At 38.0% G+C, this 20,505-nt stretch overlaps 1 protein-coding gene across 2 annotated transcripts in view; it reads left to right on the top strand.

Moving 5' to 3' along the window:
* RB195_011560 (uncharacterized protein) overlaps nucleotides 1-20,505 on the top strand; it is a gene marked incomplete at both ends in the record, with an annotated part of 32,163 nt that overhangs the window by 6,536 nt on the left and 5,122 nt on the right. The window contains 4 exons of one of the 2 annotated variants that reach the window (XM_064193022.1): nucleotides 7,839-7,919; nucleotides 13,281-13,368; nucleotides 13,422-13,499; nucleotides 18,489-18,635. In XM_064193022.1, the coding sequence (XP_064050606.1) occupies nucleotides 7,839-7,919; nucleotides 13,281-13,368; nucleotides 13,422-13,499; nucleotides 18,489-18,635 (394 nt within the window). The remainder of the gene's footprint in view (nucleotides 1-7,838; nucleotides 7,920-13,280; nucleotides 13,369-13,421; nucleotides 13,500-18,488; nucleotides 18,636-20,505) is intronic. The other variant, XM_064193023.1, reaches the window with a different exon arrangement.

Here is a 20,505-nt window from a genome sequence, read left to right as displayed (position 1 = left end):
AAGTAATTTCACGAATGGAAAGAAAACAATCATTCTCATTGTTTCTTATGTTCTCAGAACACTCAGTGTTTTTGCTGTCTATCCTCGTGAATCATTAAGATACTTATGATGTGATGATTAAGATATGTTACGTATGTGAGATTAGATGATGACTGTTCTTGAATCGTCAGGAAACAAAGAATTTTTTTTTGTAAGCCGTTAAACGAAGGCTAATTCTATTCACAGAAAATGGAAAGTAAACACTTCATTAATACCTTTTAGTATTCATTCCATGTTTGTTATGTGTTTTCCTCCCCTACGACATCCGAGATCTTCTTTGAATGTGAGTAGAAACCTCGTGATTTGCTTTTTTATCACATCAAAAAAAGAAAAATCCCGAGTACTTAAACACAGTAGAAATCTTTCCGTTCTGCTTCAATCACTTTCAGAGTTCACTCACCATCCCTTATATCAGCGCTACAACTGAAATTTAGTGCAGATTTACGATTTAATGTTTGACGTGTAGGCGGAAATTCATTTCCGTGCGTGGTTTATAGCGAATGAGGTGGGTGTCATGATAGCAAACGATTTTCCATTTTGATCATTTTATTGTAATGAAATCGATAATCAGTTTCGTTTTCTTTTACAATAACGTTGGCTGTGGATTGGAAATAGGCGACTGCAATGCCGTCACAGTAGAAATCCTGCGAAGTCGAATGTTTGAACGAAATTCATGGATTATTGTTCATAACCAGTTTATTCGTTCATATTTACATTTTGATATATTTATCTCATATCTGATATAAATAGTGAAGGAGATTGCACAGTCGCTGTTTATTTTTTGTTTTCGTTGACTGTCTTCGATTTAATTTTGTTAATGGCTTGCATCTATGAATTTTCGGACTAAGTATGTCTTGGATTTTGTTAATTGCTTGCTTCTATGGATTTTTGGACTAGGCATGACTTAGATGCATCCATTTTTGTGACCAATTTTGAGATTTTGTCAAGAATGTATCAAATTGAGAACAATTTGATCAGGTGATATTCCACAGAAGCCTGGTATTCTTGTTCCCTGACAACTACAAGATTAGGTTCCAGAGCAACCTTGGTACATCCGCAAGGGGATTTTTACGTCCATTGGGGTACGGTGAAAGTGAAACAGAAACCAAATATCGATTGGTTTTTTTTCTGAAGTCTTACAATCTTCATGTTTTAACGGTATTCTCTTAAAAAGAACTTTGAGGAAGTAGTTCCTGTTTGTATAGTGTAAGTGCAGTTACGGTGGGTCATCTTAGAGAAGTTTTTCTTGTTGGGATGGAACGTTGCAAAGGGAAAAGGACTACGCCGAACTGTTCGAAGCCATTCCTTCTTTACAAAGAAGTATGCTATAGTCAAATTTTGGAAACTGCCATAATTTATTATGTACAAAATAACGCTTTTACTTCATTTCTATCTTGAAAATGTGCGGTTGCACTAGGAATAAGTCGACAGGAAAAGTTCTTCAGTTTTGTTTCCTCGATGAATTGATATCCTCTCCTTTTTCGCACAAACCTCGCCTTTTCCTGTGTTCTTTCTACCCGAAAATTCTTTCAAATATCTTTTCTTGGCCAGTCATTATTTTTAGTGCTTCTGTACTCGATCGAAATTAGTATTTAAAATCACTTTTTTTTTCAAAAAAGTGATGTGGACTAATGAAAGGAAATTATATGATGTACATGTAAAAGTCAAAATCTTATTCAATAGTGAATTAGTGGGCCATTTCTAACAAACAACACCTGGCCTTTAAACGTTTCTGTGACCGTTCACCGTCGAACCTTCTTCACTTGAATAACTTAGTACTCAATATTTCTAACAGTTTTCGTATATAGTAATTCTTCGTCGATTCATTTCTGTTCTACTGTGCTGTGCTAGAACAGTGGCGGAACAGAAAGAAAAGATCCTGCATATGAGTTCGATGTTGAATGTTCTAATCGATAGAAGCGTGACGCTCTTGTGCAAATGGTCGATGTTGGTCGCTGTCGTTGTTGTCGCCGATTGTGATTTTCTAGCAGCCGTTCGTCCTCTTAGTTGATCGATCATCAATCATATCGCAGTGCTTTCCAGTGTTAAAGAACGAATCGTGAGTTGTGTATGTATGTGTGAGGTGAACACTTTTGTTGCAAAAGAAAACTTTTGTTCTTATCTGAACCACTGTTCACAATAGTTTAAACTAATCGCTTTTGAATCGGCGAATCAATCATCCGTTGGATCCTTATCCTTTGAGACTTTTGAACTTTGCCTTAGGAATTTCCTCCTAGGATTCTGTTCCTGTACATAAGTCCTGCTAGATAGTAGCAAGAATAGAAAATTCGATGAGGTAGAAAAAAGTGCGAAAACAGAGAAAGTTCCCAGCGCCTTTGCAAACAAGCTCCCTGCTTGTCATAATCGCACTAATTTGACTCTAGGATTACTGTTTATCGAGATTTTCTGTTGTCATTCTCAGCGCTGGATAAATAACCGATATTCCTGCAATCTATATAATAACATGAATATAAAAATATATGATGGGTATTAGGAGTGGGTGATTCTTCTCTTCTGACGTGAGAGTAGAATCGAATACGTGAAGATTAAATTAACGTTAGTGTTGTGGATTTATTTTGGATTCCTCCTGAAAAGCAGAGGGAAACCGATAGTGGATTATGAATATGAGCGAGAAATGGAACTCTACATTAAAATGTCGACTTTTTTTCGCCCAATCGATGTTTCGGAAAATTAGATTTTCGCATATTTGGCTCGATTCGATCGATTCCATCAGGTGTCAATCACGTCTAGGAGTCGTTTTCAGGCCCTTTCTTTCTAGTCAATTGGTTCTTCTACTGAACTGTAATGCAATCGGCAATACATGTGTAAATTAATGAGTACAAAGGCGGAACATTCGATTTTACACTGGTAGCAGTCATTACTAATTGCTATTCTTTGATTTTGAATCTTGTCAGCAGATTAGTTGGGAATAGTCGTTATAAGAAATGTATGCGTCAATCTCTGGTTTCAGCTTTGTAGGTTCATGATTGGCTTTTTTAATAGAATTTTCTTTACTAATCTGGATGTTTTCCGAATCGGGTCTTTTGTTCATCGTGTACTAGTAGTAATATCAAAAAACGGTTAGTTGTTAGAATAGCAAAATAAAGTACGTCAAGTGACCTCGTCTATTGTCCTTGTCGCCAAAACCCGTTGAAATGAGCTAAAGATGTAAATAGATTCAGTTTTCCAGTTTCCCTTTCTCTTTTTCAGTAATTTTTTACTTCGAAGTGTTTGTCATTGTTGTTTATCCCAATTTCTTAATTACGAAGTTTGTGACGAATGTCGAAAAGGTCTCGGACGGATTTTAGATTCTGCTTTCTTCACTCTTATCCTCACAAGAGGGCCACGGATTAGAACGGGGTGATATTATGGTGCCTAGGTAGTGAGTATGCAGTTCAATCATTGAAAGGGTGTTGATCGAGACATCCACTCCATTTTGTTCCATTTTTCTTTGAATTCTTTCGTGACAGATGGAACAAAGCATGATAGATTTTCTTATTGCTTTAGAGAACTTCGGTCTCTATCATATTTTGCGTAGAAATCCAATTTATCTCAAAGATTGGTGTTCCTCATGTAGTTCTGTTAATAACAGCAACTGTTCGCTCAAAGACACTGCACTGGATCAGGTAATGGTCATACTTTATACTTTGGGGATCTGAATTCCAACCGTCTCTCATTGATAAATGATATTACAAGGCATCACCCCACGAATCTGGGGTGATGCGGATTTCAGGTGGAGAGTTCCTATACGAGGTCGTAGATTATGGGGAGGAGGGTGGTTCCGCCCATTTCTTATTAGTTGCCGCAAAAACAGCCCGGAAGACGCGGCGCGTACACAAAGCTGGCGCGCTCCAATCGAACTCGTTGTAAAAAAATAGCGCGCCGGAGCGCTCGACGTCGTATCTTCCGGTCCGTTTTTTACGGCAATTAGGAAGAAATAGACAGAATCACTCTTCTCTCCATAATCTACGACTCTGTGTAGGCATAACTCACCTGAATCCCGCACCACCCCAGATTCGTGGGGTGATACCTTCAAATGTAATTGTTAGCAACTTGGTGTTCGAATCCTACATCTATCCATCCGAAATAAAATAGCGGCATTCGGGACTTTTGATATCCTAACGTGCTGCAAGTTATTCATTGCAACGTATCCAAATCCCTCTAAGTACAATGCTATCAGGCAACTTTAATTATTATCTATTCGATTGAACGAAGATCACTTTGAAAATCAATTAAAGAAATTCTGAACATGTGTTGTGTCCCTAGCACGCCTGAAGAAATTTACGTTTATTGTAGATACAAGCACGAGCTTGTTTTCGGCGCGTAGAGATGAATTATCAGTAGTTTTTGGCCTGCTACGTCTTGTACGCATGGTTTCTTGTCCATCACACTCAGATTCCTCTCAGCTACTCTAAGCACATCTGGTTTTAAGACTGACGTATCATTAATCCAATTCAGTGATATTTTAGAAGTAACGGAAGTTTTTGAAAGAAAATGGATGAGAACGAATAGATACTATAATTTGCCTGTACTACCCAAATTGTTTTCGACAGTTTCCGTATTTCTCCGAAAACTTCTACAATGTCTGCAACTTATTTTATAATTATTCTTTCATTATTAAGATTCAACTTCCAGTTGTCTTTTTTTGACTAAATTACGCTTCCGATTTGAAAAAAAAAATTAGTCGCATTTGGCTCTATAGGTTTTAGCTGCACTCTTTCCTTTTTGGAAAGAATGCTACCCTGTTCCTTCTTGGGAGAAAGTAGGGTATGCTGAGCGCTGAACAGAAAGTGTGAGTTTGAGTTGAGGAGATAGATGGTTTTGGTGTCATTGCTGCATACGTAGTCGTTTTACATGAAATTATTCTGGATGATGAGAGGAGTTAGTGAACACAACAACTCATTGCTAAGAAGTTCTAATGTTGGCCTTTTTCAACCAAGACTTTCAAACCTTCGTGGTCAATGGATTAGTACCAGACTTGTCTGGAAAGATTTTAGAAAAACATTGACTCGGTACATCGGCTGACCTTCGCACTTCATTGTATAGAACGTGTGAACCTTTAGCGATTTTGAATTGAAGTCGAACGCGTTCGCTCATCTCAAGCGCATTGATTAACGTCAGCACTTTATACTTTATCCCTTAATGAGAGAGACAGAAATAACTAGCCAAGTCACTGAAGTGCTCCAATTTCTTCTCCATACTCTTAACTCACTAAAAAGAAGTTCGTCGCGGGGCGGGTGTGGTGTAGCGGTTAGAGGTTCCGCTTCCTGCACGATCGACCGGAGATTCGAATCCGCCCTAGTGCTCACCAAGCCTTTCATCCCTCCGGGGTCGATAAATTGGTACCAGACTTGTCTGGGAGGATAAAAGCACTGACTTGACACATCGGCTACCCACTACAAGTCGTTATATAGGCCAGTTACACGTTCGTAACCTAAAACGATTCTGAATTGAATTGAACGCGGGGGCGCCTCCTAAGCGGATTGATTAACGCCAGAAACTTTAACTTCAACAGAAGCAACTTCAAGAATATTGTTGACTTGCAGTAGCTATAGTTGAAAAGAAACTTATATATCTCTTGTTCTTATTCTTCCTCTGTCAGTTAATTCCTGCGCTTCTTCACTAATAAATCTCCTCCTTGACGTGGGAAGATTTCGCTTTTTGTTGTTTTTAGGTCTTTCATGTTTTCCTGTTTTTATGCGTGTGATGCTAAATATAGGGATAACCATATCAGTACACTTCATAACACTCAAACGAACATCACGTTTTTTGTACGACGAATTCAGAAGTACAAGCTGACAAATATTTTCCCTCCAATAATAGCGATAAGATAAAGTGTTTAAATTTCGACAAAACATCAAAGGCTAATCGATATAAATAGATGAGTTTTTGGTGAGATAGCACCTTTCTGGAATCCACTCATTGCACAAATTAGTAAGCGGGCGATGAATATAAAGTCGAATAGTTGAAATCGTTGAGTAGAACTCCTATTTGTTTTTCCTTCCGGAACAGTATAAGGCACTGAGGTAAACGAGCCGTTCTGATTTCATTTTCATTTTGTTTTTGTTTTTTTTTGTTTCTTTTACTACTGTGATACTATAGTATAGTTGTGTCCGAGCCTGCACAATTGGTGCAAAAATTTTAATCGTTTTTTAAATGCTTTTTCTCGGATTTTAGCGAGAGGTGTTCACGAAGTAGGGTTATATCGCATCACAGGCAGCTTCACCACGGAAAAAGCATGCGAAAATTTTTATGATTTTGCAGTTTTCATATACACTGTCTGGAGTTGTGTAGGGTTTTCTCGCTGTAGGAAAACTTGGCTGAGAAATGCTAATTGGTTCCTTACAGCGCTGGAGTTAATGCAATCAGTCGAATTTTCTTCCTAAGTAGTTCCTTGTTGTAAGTAAAGTAAAGAAACGAATGACCTGCTGTTTGCATTACAAGCAGATTAACTCATTAGAATACTTAAATTCCTGAGAAATCTGTTGTTATTAGTCTGGATATAGTTCTTATCCGCATTTGCGATGTACACATAAACTCAGGTGTTCAGCGGGCATAATAGAATTTGACCTACTTAGATGTTTTTTCTATAATCTGCTACGCTTACGATAGTTAGGTTAAGGATAGGATCAAGAGAGTTTGTTTTCCACATCAGACAACCTTTTCCTTCATCAAATTGTAATAGTATTGAATCTTTTTTTGACTATGTTTATGAAGAAAATATTTTAATCTGTCTGCCATATTTATTCATTCTCTATTTTGATTTCTCCTATATTTGTCATATATCACTTCAAGGTTATGAAAAAGACAAAAAATTGTTCGGGGAAGCCCTAAAAAGAAGTTTCGTTCTTCTTATGAATCATTTTCATCGACATAACGGCATAGAAAGCGTGTCATGGAATCACCTGCCAGTTGATGTCATGCCAGTACTAGCGTCCAGCATATTCAGTTTGTGAAGGAATTCAGAAAAGAAAGGATATTACTAGACTGTAGGACTGGGATGAGGCTTATTACATTTCTACATTTTTTTTTCGCTATCAATCCCTCCGTTACGGTTATATTATTGGTGATTTTCCAAGTATTTCGGTTAGTTAGGAATTTTTTCACTTTAATTTTCCAAAGTTCGATGTTTAAATATGAATCAAACCCTTCGTCTGTCATGCAAATATTTATCCAATATTTAGGACAAGGATTTTTAAGATATATCCGGTATATTTAAATATAAATCTTTATTCGCTATTTTCATATTCGTCTCATTAAAACGTTCTCCTCTTGCACTTTTCGAAGAGAATTACCACTTGCTCTTAGAAAATTCTAATGTGTGGACTTTTTATTACACTCGTTCCTGCAAAAGGTCTTGATCAGCGCTTTTAACGTCAGAATTGCTTATGAACTATTATTTGCTATACGTCTTTATAGCTAATCTCCATAATTTTTATTTTAAACAAACACTTTCTTCGAGATTGTTTGCTCAGCTGACTCCTCATGATCGTACGTTTGCAAACGTTCTGCCTCTTAGAATTCACACTTGACGTCTGGGTTAGTTAGACGCTTTATTAATTGTTAAGATATAAGAATCGAAGAAAGAATCTACTAAGGCATCTTGTGGATGATTACGATTTTTCTGCAGTACTATTTGTGGAGAAACTGTAAATTCTGTAAAACATTTCATTCGTTTTGTTGAACGAGCATTTGTTACTCTTTGTTTTTGGAATGTTCTGAATTCATCATAATCCCGCGTTTTCAAACATTTCTTTTCTGTCTGTTCGCGGATGATGCATTTACTGTTCGTTTTGCAGCGGCGCGAGAACGTGGCGTGGACGTGACTCCATTTGCAGATCAGCAGCTGTCGTGGTCTGTGTGTTCTCCGCCTTGTCCTAGTAAGTTTATTCAGATTCTTCTATAGTTTTTTTTTCCTAGTTCCCGTCCATCCATTGCTTTGTTTTGAGAATTGTTAGCTGTTTCTATATAATCCATTATCGATGTTGGTTGTTGGTATTGTTTTGTATGCCGACAGTCGTTCTGTGTGGTGGACGTCAGCCACACAAAACTGGTTTACTGGTTCAAAACACAGCCATTCCACTTTTAGGTGGAAGTTTCTGCTTTGTATAATCTACTGTTCTGTCGTTATTTCATGACAACTTGCATCCAATTTTCTAAATGTTAGATGTCATTGTGTTTTTGAGTAGTTACAAAGTCATAAATCCAATTGCTTGGATTTATTTCCATTATTATTGGTCACAGTCTAGTGAAGACGAAACGCGTCTAGGTTTTCTACTTCTGAGCAAGTCAGATGCAGCTAACAACACCATGATTCTTGTGCTCGGTCTCTTTGATGCTTTTTTAGAATTTTATTTGCGATTTTCTTTGAAATTATAATACAGGAGTGTACGGTTCGGGATTTCACCAGCACCACTAATGTAATAACAAGTGTTCGTTGGTTCTTGTAACTAAGTGTATAGAAATTTTCCGAAGGAGCTCGTATTCTTTTTTTTTAGTGAAAAAAGATTTTTTCAGTGAATAAACCAGAGATCCTACTGACTTATTCGACTTTCTAGAGTCTCCGAACTTTCTCTACTTGCAGCGCGATAGTTTGCTCGTTTCTTTGTTGCTGAGAAATTTCCCTTAGAAGAGTAATGTTTTCTTTTTCTCTGGGATCGCAGAAATTTTTTAAAGTGGTGACTTGAGAAACAAAAAAAAAAGGCTCCGAGGAATGTTGGGAGATGAGAGCCAGTGATCGTGATCGTTTGAGGAGGTCGCTAGAAACAATATTTCTCTTCATTTTTTTTTCGGTTCAAGCTATGTCTGAAGAAGACGGTGCTAATCAGCGTTGAAACCGTATGAATACGTTCGATATTCGCTATTCCTGCTTTAAACTTCAGTTTTGCATTTTTACACTATCCATCGTATTTTTTTTCCTTCGAAGTTCGAGAGTTTTTTTTTTTTTTGATAGTACAGCCTGTGACAACATCAAAAAGGACATTAGTAGAAAAATACGCATGCGTGACACTTTTTTTCTCATTTCCTATTTTTTCTTTTGTTATTATTCATGAAACTTTGATAATGGATGTAACTATCACCTTCGAAGCTTTTCAGAATTAGATTTACTCCGCTCCGTTTTTCTACCCCAAACGTTGCAAATTTTTGTTGAATTCCTTTTTTAAACTTTTCATTCGTCTTTGTTTACTTTTTTTTGACAAATTTGTTTTCAGTCTAAATCGAAACTCCCATTCGAATCTGGGAAGCGTAACTGTTCATTAAAAATTGTGCATATGCACTTATCTTTTAGCTGATTAAAGACATGGATTCGTTTTTTAACTCTTATTTGTAGCTCATTAGCGTAGTGATTTAAAAATCTTTTTAGAGGCATCACCCCATGAATCTGAGATGGTGCAGATTTCAGGTGGAGTATTCGTATGCGGGATGGGAGACTATGGAGAGGGGGGTGATTCCGTCCATTTCTTCCTAATTGCCGTAAAAAACGGCCCGGAATATGCAGCGCCGCGCAAGGCTGGCGCGCTCCAGTCGAACTCCCTGTAGAAAATAGTGCGCCAAAACGCTAGAAGCCGTATCTTCCGGGCCGTTTTTTACGGCGATTAGGAAGAAATGGACGGAATCACCCCCCTCACCATAGTCTCCCATCCCGTATACGAATACTCCACCTGAAATCCGTACCACCTCAGATTCGTGGAGTGATGCCTTTAATCATCTGTGATCGTTCCCATTAGTTATTAGGTCGGGGATAAGCAAGGATTAGGCGAACCAAATCGCATTTTGGATGTGCAGTCGATGTGTTCCGAGACTACAAAGCAATGCTAGTACTGTTTTCTGCTGGGATTTCCCATTCTTGTTTCCAAATGCTGATACTACTACACATCGATGTTTGTGTACACGCGATTCTTCTTTTGTTTTTGGTAACATTGCCTTCTTCATGTTTCTAGATCCGTCAATTCGATGCTTATTTTCTACAGGCACGAGTTGCTATCTAATTCCCATAGTTTCTGGGCAAAGAATCAATTAGTAGTATAAAAAGCTGTTCGCATACTTGAATTTGAGTAAGTCTGTAATGACAAGGCAAAGAAAATTTTGTAAGGCGAAATATTCTAGTTAATTTTAAAAATTGCTATAAAACTGATAAACTGAAGAAAAAAAACTACAACTGATTTGCCCGATTTCTCGTGAGTGAAACATCCAAGAAAATGAAGGATAAAAAAGTGTGTGGTCATAGTTTTTATAATACAAATTTCTATAGTGACAGTGGCTGCAAAACTGCATTGAATTCTGCGCAACTCACTGAATTTCATTCTTTTAGTCTTCATTGGGCATTAGTGTTGAAGTTAGTGATGTTTGAGATTTTGTAATTTTTTTTCTGGAAATAGACTTTTTTCTGGACCATTCTGGACTAACAACAAGCATTGTAGGGCCAAAACGACATGAAGCACGGTGCAGCTGCGTAATCGCTTGCGCTCGAGATGGTGCGGTGGAGCGTAGCGGGGGAGGACCCTTGTTAGCACCATTCTTTGCTGGAGTTCGCGATGGTCCCACATCGATTCCAACGCTAGCTCCACGGGACCGCTTCGAGCGCCCGGAACTGCACCGTGCTTCACGTCGTTTTTGACCCTACTATATGTATAGTATTATTGCCGTTGTTGTTGTTTATAGACAGCATATCACAAAATTGGGATTTCTCCAGGAAGCGATATTGTCTGAGGTGTAGATTACAAATATGAGCATGGCTCTGCTAAATTTCCCCTTACTTCCCCCCTCCCTTTTCCCTTAATCGTTTTGAAAAACAGCGTGGGGAACGTTTGTTCCTACGAGGTGGTACATCATCCTTGTATACCCTTCGATCCTCTTAGGATCCTATACATGGGTTTTACTTGAACAGACTGTTGAAGACACTTCATTGATTTTGATCGTTCGCTCGTGTATGCGGGACGTGCACAAGGGTGGTGCGTTTTCACGTATCTCGTGGGAATAAGCGCCGTACCCCAACGTCGTTTTTAGGGGGCTATTAAGGGAAATTGGGCGGGTCCAAGTTCATACTCGTAATCTACACCCCGAACTACGTATTTGCCCGTAGAAACTCCAACATCGTCAGTTTCATGGTACGCTGCCTTTAACCCACATTTTGTTAAATTCGGTTACCACCAATTTTGTGTAATGTTCTAATTTTTTGGAGGAGGGACTTTCTGTTCAATAATTGCAACTCGGTCAAAATTCGAGCGACCTGTTTACGATTGCGCTGCAATAGAGAGCATTCGCACGCTTTGTGTATTCGGCGAAATCTTTCCAATAGTAACAGCTTGAAATTGAGTTACTGCTATTTTGTATTTTTTTTTTGTCTTTTTATTTTTCTCACCGTTTGTGGAAATGAAAAATGGTAAACAAGACAATGAAAAAAAGTAGTAGTTGTAGTAATGTAAATCGAACGTATTTTGACCATGTTGGAATAATGTGATTCTTGGGATATTTTGGGATATTGCGAACTGTTCATTGAAAATAACTTATTGCTAATTTGAGGTAAACGAGTATGTATTGTTTTTCTCTTTACTTAAGAAAAAACTTCTTGAATGTGCAACAGGGCTGAGAATCGTCTAATCATGTGGACGAAATAACTTTATTTTTTTCATAAGATTTTCGATCAATTTACGTTTCCAAGATCTAAGTGAGAGGCAGGAATTGGGATCATGGATCATCCATTGGATACAAATACAATTTTTGTCAAGGTTTTTGCAGTTGTCACTGCTTATTTATTTATTTATTCGCACATGCACATACCAATGATGCACTAGAAAAGAAAGAAAGAAAAAGAAACTCACTCTGTCTGAATTAGGACATTCTACAGAAATCTGCACGCAATTTACTGTCATTGAAACCTGGCACTGTCCTTTTGGGTGTTCTTTTCGCGGCGGATAACATGTCGAACATATTATCCTTGTATGTTCACTGTTATAATCCTCCAGACATGGATAATCGTCGTAATTGAATTTTTAGAAGGTAGATTCCGTTGTTCATGACGAGCTCTAGCTATCTCCACAAAAAATTTGAAGTTGAATAATTTGACACTATTGGCCCAAGAATAAGTTTTGAGATCGTAAAAATCGAAATCATAATCAAAATGTAACATTTTACTGCATACGGTTTCATTCAATAACGTATGAAGAGTTGAAACGGCTTACCTACTACTGTAGCAACCGTATCTGGTATTGTAACTTCTAATCCGATAATGTTCCAGTTGATCCGATACTGTAACAGTTTATCAGAACTTCCTTTCCATGGATAAACAGTTGGCACCCTAAATAAACGTCTGCTAATTTAACGCCGATCATGTCCAGGTGTACTGTCGTAATGGGGACCTGGAACCAGGACTTTGTCGGGTTACTACTTAATATTGGTTTACTGTAGCACTAATGATCCGTATCGATAGGTTTTTTCTTCAGATTTGATTGAAGTACTGGAGCTGTTCATCATTATCATAACCTTTGATTTCTCTTTGTTTCCGAAACTTTTGTTTTTTATATACTCTAACGGAATATGACTGAAAACTTCTATATTGTGCAACATAATGAAGTTTTTCAATGACCTCGCTTGCTAAAAAAAACGTTAACAGCCCACCAAATGCACTGAACTTCTTCCAGTCTATCATTAGTTCCATATCTTGGCAAGATCCTATTTGATCTCAAACGAAAAGTAGGCTTTATCACGGTTTTTTGGTAGAAATATGATTCCCAACAGAAAAAAAACAAGGAGATATGTGGTGCAGCGAAAAAAAGCGAATCCCATTTGAACGGGTTGTTGTTAAGTTGAAATTCGTGGAGTACAATGCTAAGAACTATAAGTATTCGTCGGCATCGACGAATGTTTGGTCATCTTAACAATTTTAATTTTCGGTATTCTTTTCCTCCCTCCTCTTGTGTGATACGCAACATAAAAATAGCACGCACACACAGACGTCATTCAGTATTTCGTGGTGATGTCAGCGGCTCAGAGTTAATAGGACAAAGCAAATGTTCGGGAAACAACCTTGTTTAATAGATGTTCGCACGTGATGTTGAATGTTTGTCGATTTCTGGAATACTATTGTGGTCTGTACAATTAATTCTGAAATATAAAAGCATGCAGAAAACTTTATTACGGGTTCTTTATCTGCCCATGAAAAGGTCTATTTTGTTATGTTCTCATGCCAATTTTTTTCACTAGCTGCGACAAAGAAGCACTGATACGGTTAATTGTTGCAGAGAAAAGCAACTTGTGGGGTGCTTTGAGCGCTGAATCAGCGAGCCCTCCAAGTCCTCAGTTCATCGTAACTCCTGTGGACGCCGAAGAGTAAGTGTGAATCTTTTTGATGTTATGAAACTGAAGAGAAAACTTCATTTCAGTTGCACCGAGCAAGACTCGCCTTCGGACCCAATTCGCGACTCCCTCGGCTCAATATCCGTAGCGTCCACATCGCATAGGTTAGTGTCATTACTTCTCACCTTTTTTTAAATTATAAGTCTATTTGCTACCGAACAAATGTGTGCGAGGCTTGGCGTTGTCCATGTTTTACTTGTTTTTCGAAAATCTGCTCGCTTACATTTGATAATGTTTGTTTCTGAAATTGCTAACTACGTTAATGAAATTTGCTGTACATATATTTTTTTCTTGTGATTCTTGTGTGTGATTTGTAGCTGTCTGTGGGGTTTAGCACCCACACTACGCAAGGCGATATTTGTCATCAAGAGAATGCAAGACGCTTGGTCGTCACGTGATTAACTTTATTATGGGAAGATTCTCATTTTCGTATGTTCCACGATCGGTTCCTCATGGAATTTAGTCGCCGTTCTCAGTGTTACTATCAATTTCCCCTACTCATTTATGAAGTATTTTTAGAGCTCATACTGAAGAGCCAATTAGAAATTGGCACTCCATTGGTAGGGGAGCGAGTGTTTAGTTTTGTGATCGTCTAGTTTTTTGTTTAAACAGACGTCGGTATGCTTACCATAGGTTCTGTTGTGTTCAACGCAGCTGCCTTATTACGATTTTACGTCGTCAACACAAGGGTTATGTGACAATCTTTTTTTCGCAATGAAGTATGGCTAAGAGTACTTCAACCATTTCGATCTTAAATAATTTCCGACGAAAATTATAAGATCGAATGCGCTCGAGGAGCGTAGTGGTTGGGATCCAGAGGAGGCTCTCGGTATCACAAAATACGCTGCAACCCGAATGAAGTCCACTGTTCCACTTCGATCGACACCATTCGCTTCATTGAGCAGCCGCCTACGCAACTGCACCGAGCTTGAGGTCCTTTAAAGGCATCACCCCACGAATCTGAGGTGGTGCAGATTTCAGGTGGAGTATTCGTATACGGGATGGGAGACTATGAAGAGGGGGGTGATGCCTTTAACCCAGGTATATGACTACTGAAGAACAACATGAAGAGTAGTTAGGATTCGATTCGAATAGATTGATTGATCCCGTCACAACTATCCACGGAATGACATTTTTGAAACGGGCACTATGTCACTGTATAAGTACTGATGAGAGTTAGAGGTAGTTGCAATAGCGGCCCATATTTTTATCCAACAAGATATTTAGGAGCAGAAATATAACTAGTTTTTGAGTCTGCAATGAGATGAGAGGACTTCCCTGCTGCTATATTCCCACAAGATACTTCTTTTTCTCTCAAATTTCGAACGACTTCTAATATATCTGTTTAGTTTGTGTAGTTTGTAACTTAGACATATTGACATTTCTTAATTTTTTTTTTGTATTAATAAAAAGAAGAGATTAGAAAAGAATAGTTCTGAATAACCTACCCGCCAATGTGAGCGCTATGTTTTTTGCCATACTTATTTGAAATTGTGAATTGAAAGGTCTATAGAGAATTCCCCAAAGCAACTGGTAGCAATGACGGCCACAGGAAATTTTTCCAAAAGGTTGTGCTGACCTCACGAGATAAGATTGTCATTTCCGATAAGAGAAAAAAGATTGATATAGGAATTTTTAATTGTCCTTTTCGAACCGGCATAACAATGCTGACGTTTAGAAGTTATTCGATAAGTTGTTAAGATATTGAAGGCTGTCAGAGGAATTTTCTTTTCTGCACTTAGTCAAAGTGATGTTGTTCTCAAGGGGCCGACCCATGGGAAGTTAAGAAATGTGTATGTGTAACGTTAGCCGTTAGTCATAACGACCTTCCTGTCGCAGATTTTTGACTTTTGGTGAGTTACATCTTGGGTAGCCATGGTTTTCTATTTTCTGCTGTTATGCCTTGAATGTGTATGTTATTTCGAGTTTACTCAGACGAATTCCCGAAAAGCCAGCAAAAACTCGGGATCGCTGTAATTATGCAACAGTTCATATTCCAATGAACGGCTTACTCATGCGTAATTTATGTAGGCTTGGGAAAGTTTTTATAATAGAAGTGAAAGAAAAAAGGTTTCCTTCAAAGGCAGCACACTAGGAAAATGACCATGTTCTGCACGAAACGGCAGGGTTAGGGGTGTAAACATGAGTAACATATGTTATGGAGAATTGAGCGTGAAACCGCTCTTACGAGTCTCAGTGTTCACGGTCAGTTTCTCCTACTCTTCCAGAAAAACGGCGTAGGAAATGCACTTTCTGTAAAATTTTCCCAACTACCTTACAACCTCACCTTTGTATACGCGCCGGTTCCTTCAGCAGCCTGTCCGTTGGTTTTACTTGAATAAGCTGCTGGAAAAAACTTAATTGACTATTCTATTGCTCGCTCACAGACTTACATACAGTAATGCCGCGTTGTAGGTTGCCTCGTGGGTAAGTTCGCACAGAAAGACCGTTTCCCACACCGTTTCTCAAGAAGATTAGGGGGGATTGAGCGTGAAGACTCTCATACTTGTATTCTACACTACGAACCCTACCCTTGGAAAGTTCCTAATTTCGTATTATGCTGCCTTTCAACAACAACGATGACAATAGCGCTATACATACTTGTTGCTGTGTCACCTCTAGAAAAAAAAATTTCTCTCCATGAAGAAAAAGAGGACTCATTGTATTACAAAACCTCAAGTTTCACTAATTTTGTCACTGACATCTAACGAAGAGTGAGAAAAATCATGCTGCTATTATACTCGTAGTCTACAACAATACACACTGCATTGTTTAGAGATCCTAACATGGTCAGTCTCATGCTACGGTGCCTTTAAAGGCATCACCCCACGAATCTGAGGTGGTGCAGATTTCAGGTGGGGTATTCGTATACGGGATCGTAGATTATGGAGAGGGGTGTGATTCCGTCCATTTCTTCCTAATTGCCGTTGAAATCGGCCCGGAAGATGCGGCGCCGCACAGGGCTGGCGCGCTCTAATCGAACTCCTTGTAGAAAATAGTGCGCCGGAACGCTCGAAGCAGTATCTTTCGGGCCGTTTCCTACGGCAATTAGGAAGAAATGAACGGAATCACCCTTCTCTCAATAATCTACGATCCCGTATGTGAATACTCCACCGGAAATCCGTACCACTCCAGATTCGTGGGGTGATGCCTTTAAGGTTCAAAAAATTGTATATTTATCTGTGACCGTAACGCTTTTTCAATCCCTTTATTCGTTTACCTTTCATACTCTGTATTCCTATTCATGTGAAAATGTAAACATCTTTTTTTGGATTGCAAAAGAAACCTTGTTTGTTTCATTGATGTCTAATTTTTTGTAGGTTTCCGATATAATTTCCATGTCTAATCCGTGGGTGGAATGGTGATAAAAGGCATCACTTCAAAGAGAACGTTGATCAATTAGTAGGAAGACGTATGTAAAAGGGAGAAGATAGCGCAGCACAGCTTCGTGAATCTTTTTCTTCCACCAAAGTGGAATGATCTAAAATTAAAGATGTTTTTCTCCACGAAAGTAAAAAGTAAGTCAAAGAAGAAGAAGATAGGACGAATTCTCGGGCTGCGGTATTTCCACCCACGATACTTTTTAGGTAAACGGCAAGGTGCCTTTTTCGTGGACTTTCCAACTACTAGCCGTCATCCCGGGTTATGTGTTAAACTGTTATAATCTTTGATCATATATACTGTAGTCGGTGCTTATAGTACAATCAAGGATTCACAAAATACTAAAACTAGTATCATTTTGTGTGGAAAGAGTAGAATGTTTTGCCCTTTAAGGTTATGTATTTCTATTATGAGGTTTTGATATATAATTAGTAGCTGATGCCAACAATAGCCCTTTATTATTGCGAGGTATGATTAATATCACTCTTATGCCAGTATATTTGATTTCTTATCATGATATTTGAAATGTGTAGATGGAAACAGTACACGCAGATATTAGAAGAGCTGTCCATGCGGATTTGTATCGATAGCTGTCGATATCGGAAACGTTCATCACTTGATCGCTGAACTGAAATGCTACAAATCACTTTATGCTTCGTGAAAAGGTCGATTTTGGTGAAAACAGGCAAAATATGCACTGTTCAGCCATAAAACGTCATTTCGAAGAAATTCATCATCGATTTCTTGTCATGAAATGATTTGGCGCTATCTGAGTTCATTTAGTTTTTACTATTTCATCAGTGAAATTCTTTCTTACGACTTTTGAACGCGTTAGTGTAATTTAACATATCGGTACTTAATTACTGCATCAATTACTTTAATTACTAGCAATTGCTACAGTACTCGTGTATAATTATCCTAGGATCACAAGAAAAGGTGGAATTCTTCACAGGATTCAAACTTCCAGGTTTCTTAAGAGATCCTGTTCTGCTTTTTTTGGTGTTTTCAGTATTGTTTTGTTTAATGAATAGTTTATTTTGACAACGCCACACTTCGCATTGTGTAGATAAATTTATTCCCGTGCATCTTTGGTAGAATACCTTATATGGATCTTTGGAAGCTCATAGGTGAGATTTATATGTAACGTAATACTGACTGTTTTTGCTTAAATTTTTCCCATCGCTAGAAATGACATTTTTGATGTACTTCACTTAATGCATATGGTCGTTTCAACTGCTCGGGAATGAAAGCGTAGATGTGCCTAGCGCTGAATAGCCAGTGTTGCTATGTTATTGGAAAACATTTGGCACTATTTTGGATTAGCTGTTATCCCAAAAAAAAAGAGATAAACCCAGCTCTTATTGTGATGTGGTTACCATATGACAATACGATTTTTCTCATAGTTCATCTCGAATGAGCTATATGCAGCTATATGTTTATTAAGTAAATGCAAAAGAAAAAAGTATGTAATGGATGTTGACCTAACAGCAGTGCCAGTTATAAGGATAGTATGTTTAGAAGCAGGTGTTTGAGCTATACTTAGCTGTTACGTGCAAGAACAGTGTTTATAGAGGGGAACGATGGCGGACAGCCACACGCGTGTCGGCCCGGATTGTTGTCATCCTCTGTTCTACTGTTCGGCCTCGGCGGCGGCATAACATAACGTCAGTGCACACTGCTTTGGCTGCGATTCATACGGTTGTCCCGTTCAGCCAAAACATGACGCTCTCTGATACTAGTACACCCGAAAGGTTCTACTCAAAACATGATCTTCATCATTGGATTAAATCCGTTGCAATGAAATTCTGGCAACGATCTGTTCTGTCGCTTTTCGATAACGATGTGGAGGAACAGAAAAGGTGAAATGATCGCTTCTGTTTCTTTTTGACTCGTATCGAGAATAAATTCTCACGAGCTGCTGCAATGTGTGAGCGACTAGTTTTTCTCATTTCCATATGAGTAATAAAAATTTTCCTTATTTTCTGGCCAGAGTGGAGATACTTTTTTTGGTTCGGTCTATTATAATCCGGCTCTGGATTCGTGATTACTGAAGTGCGATGTACTCGGTTGAATTGTAGTTATCCGTTCAGAAAAGTTGAATGTAACGTAATCCTCCGATCTTGTTTGACGTTAAACGTAACAGTTTCCTTTCGTCAACGTTATCACGTACGAACGTCGGTGAAACTTCTTCAAAAACAGATCAGTTCTCGATTTGATGAATGGTTGCTTGTAGAAATAAATCGACATCGATTTTTGTGCATGCATAGTAGGTCCATTTCTCTTCCTGATACATCAACGGTTCGCTTCATTTGATAAAGAGAGAGGTTGTGGCTAGATGTGTCGACGCGTCATTTTTTCAAGTTCATGATTCATCGGCCTTGAAGAACGTTCTGTAAATCGGCTTAAGTTAAGGAAGTAACTCAGACAAACACTAAAATCGGTTTCTTTTGTGACGGGGTCCATTATCAGCACAAATCTGTTATATTTTTAGAAATTTTGCAAAAAGTTGCTTTCTCCGCTAATTGTTCTTCACCACTTATTTCGATCTGTAGATGCAGTAAGAGAGTGATAGATATTACTGCTATTTCTTTTTCATTTCTAATTCTTTGTCAATAGCTTCCTATCCCTTAAGAATTTTAATGAGGGGTGATTTGAAGCTTTGTCAAGTTTTTATCAGTCTAATTGAGTTTTCAGTTGTAAATATGCTAATTGCGTATAGTACTCGTCTTCATCCTCGCAACAATCAGACAACGTTTCCTTTCCTATCCTAAAAAAAATTTCCTTAAAATTCTTCACTTCTGAAACTGAGCAATGATTAATTAATGTGATCTTTTTCGAAGTTAACAATATTTGAATATTCTTTCAGATGTATTGTTTTGAGATATAATTTTTTTGCTCCTTTCTCTTCTGTAAGTAATGTAGAATTTCCTAAATTGGCGGATTTTGCTGTTGTCCTTCAAACGAAGAGTTTAATTACGTTCACAAGGAATGCTGCGTAATGGCCGTTCGTTTGAACGAGAAAAACGCGCCATTCGATACCCATAGTTTCATCTATCGCAGCGACATGTCAGCATCCCGTGTTTTAAATGGTTCTCCAATACATCTAATATTTTAGCACTTTTTTGTTTTTTTTCTTGCTGTTTACTACAATTCTACATCCCATTCATTGAAGAGTATGTGACAGTTTCTGTTCTATAGGCTACGAAAGTACGGCATTATTTATCTATCGATGATAACAGTAATTATTGTGAAAGCCAGATATCCAGAACGTAAACATGCTATTTATCACATTTTTTTTCCAAACTACCGTTTTAGTTACTTAGTGTTTTCTCTTCAAAAGTGATCTTGTTTTTTTGTCTGTCTTTCTTTCTTTCTTTATTGAGAGAATATAAGATTAGCTCGAAATTAATCTGTTTACTGCTCTTTTCCTTTTAAATTGAGGTTTCCATGTAGTCTACCTTAATTTGTACTTCTTAATCCTCATGATTTTTTTCCCGGTACCTTTTTTCACAATAACGTTTCTCGTGTTTGTTGTGTTTCGATGCAGATTTAATTTGTTAAATTTATTCTAAAATTCAGGAATTTTACCATCACTCCTTCTGATGGAATGGTGTCTAACGTAGTAAAACTAAAGCGTAATGAAGCTGAAAAGTTGAAACGAAGGTCTACTTCTAGTACCCTATTTTGTAAACACTTATTCGAGAGAACATCTGCAAGTTTCTGTTTTCG

This window comes from Necator americanus, chromosome III (assembly GCF_031761385.1).
Source record: "Necator americanus strain Aroian chromosome III, whole genome shotgun sequence".
Classification (NCBI taxonomy): domain Eukaryota; kingdom Metazoa; phylum Nematoda; class Chromadorea; order Rhabditida; family Ancylostomatidae; genus Necator; species Necator americanus.
Note: the sequence above shows the minus strand (reverse complement) of the source record. Positions and strands in the feature narration are given on the sequence as shown.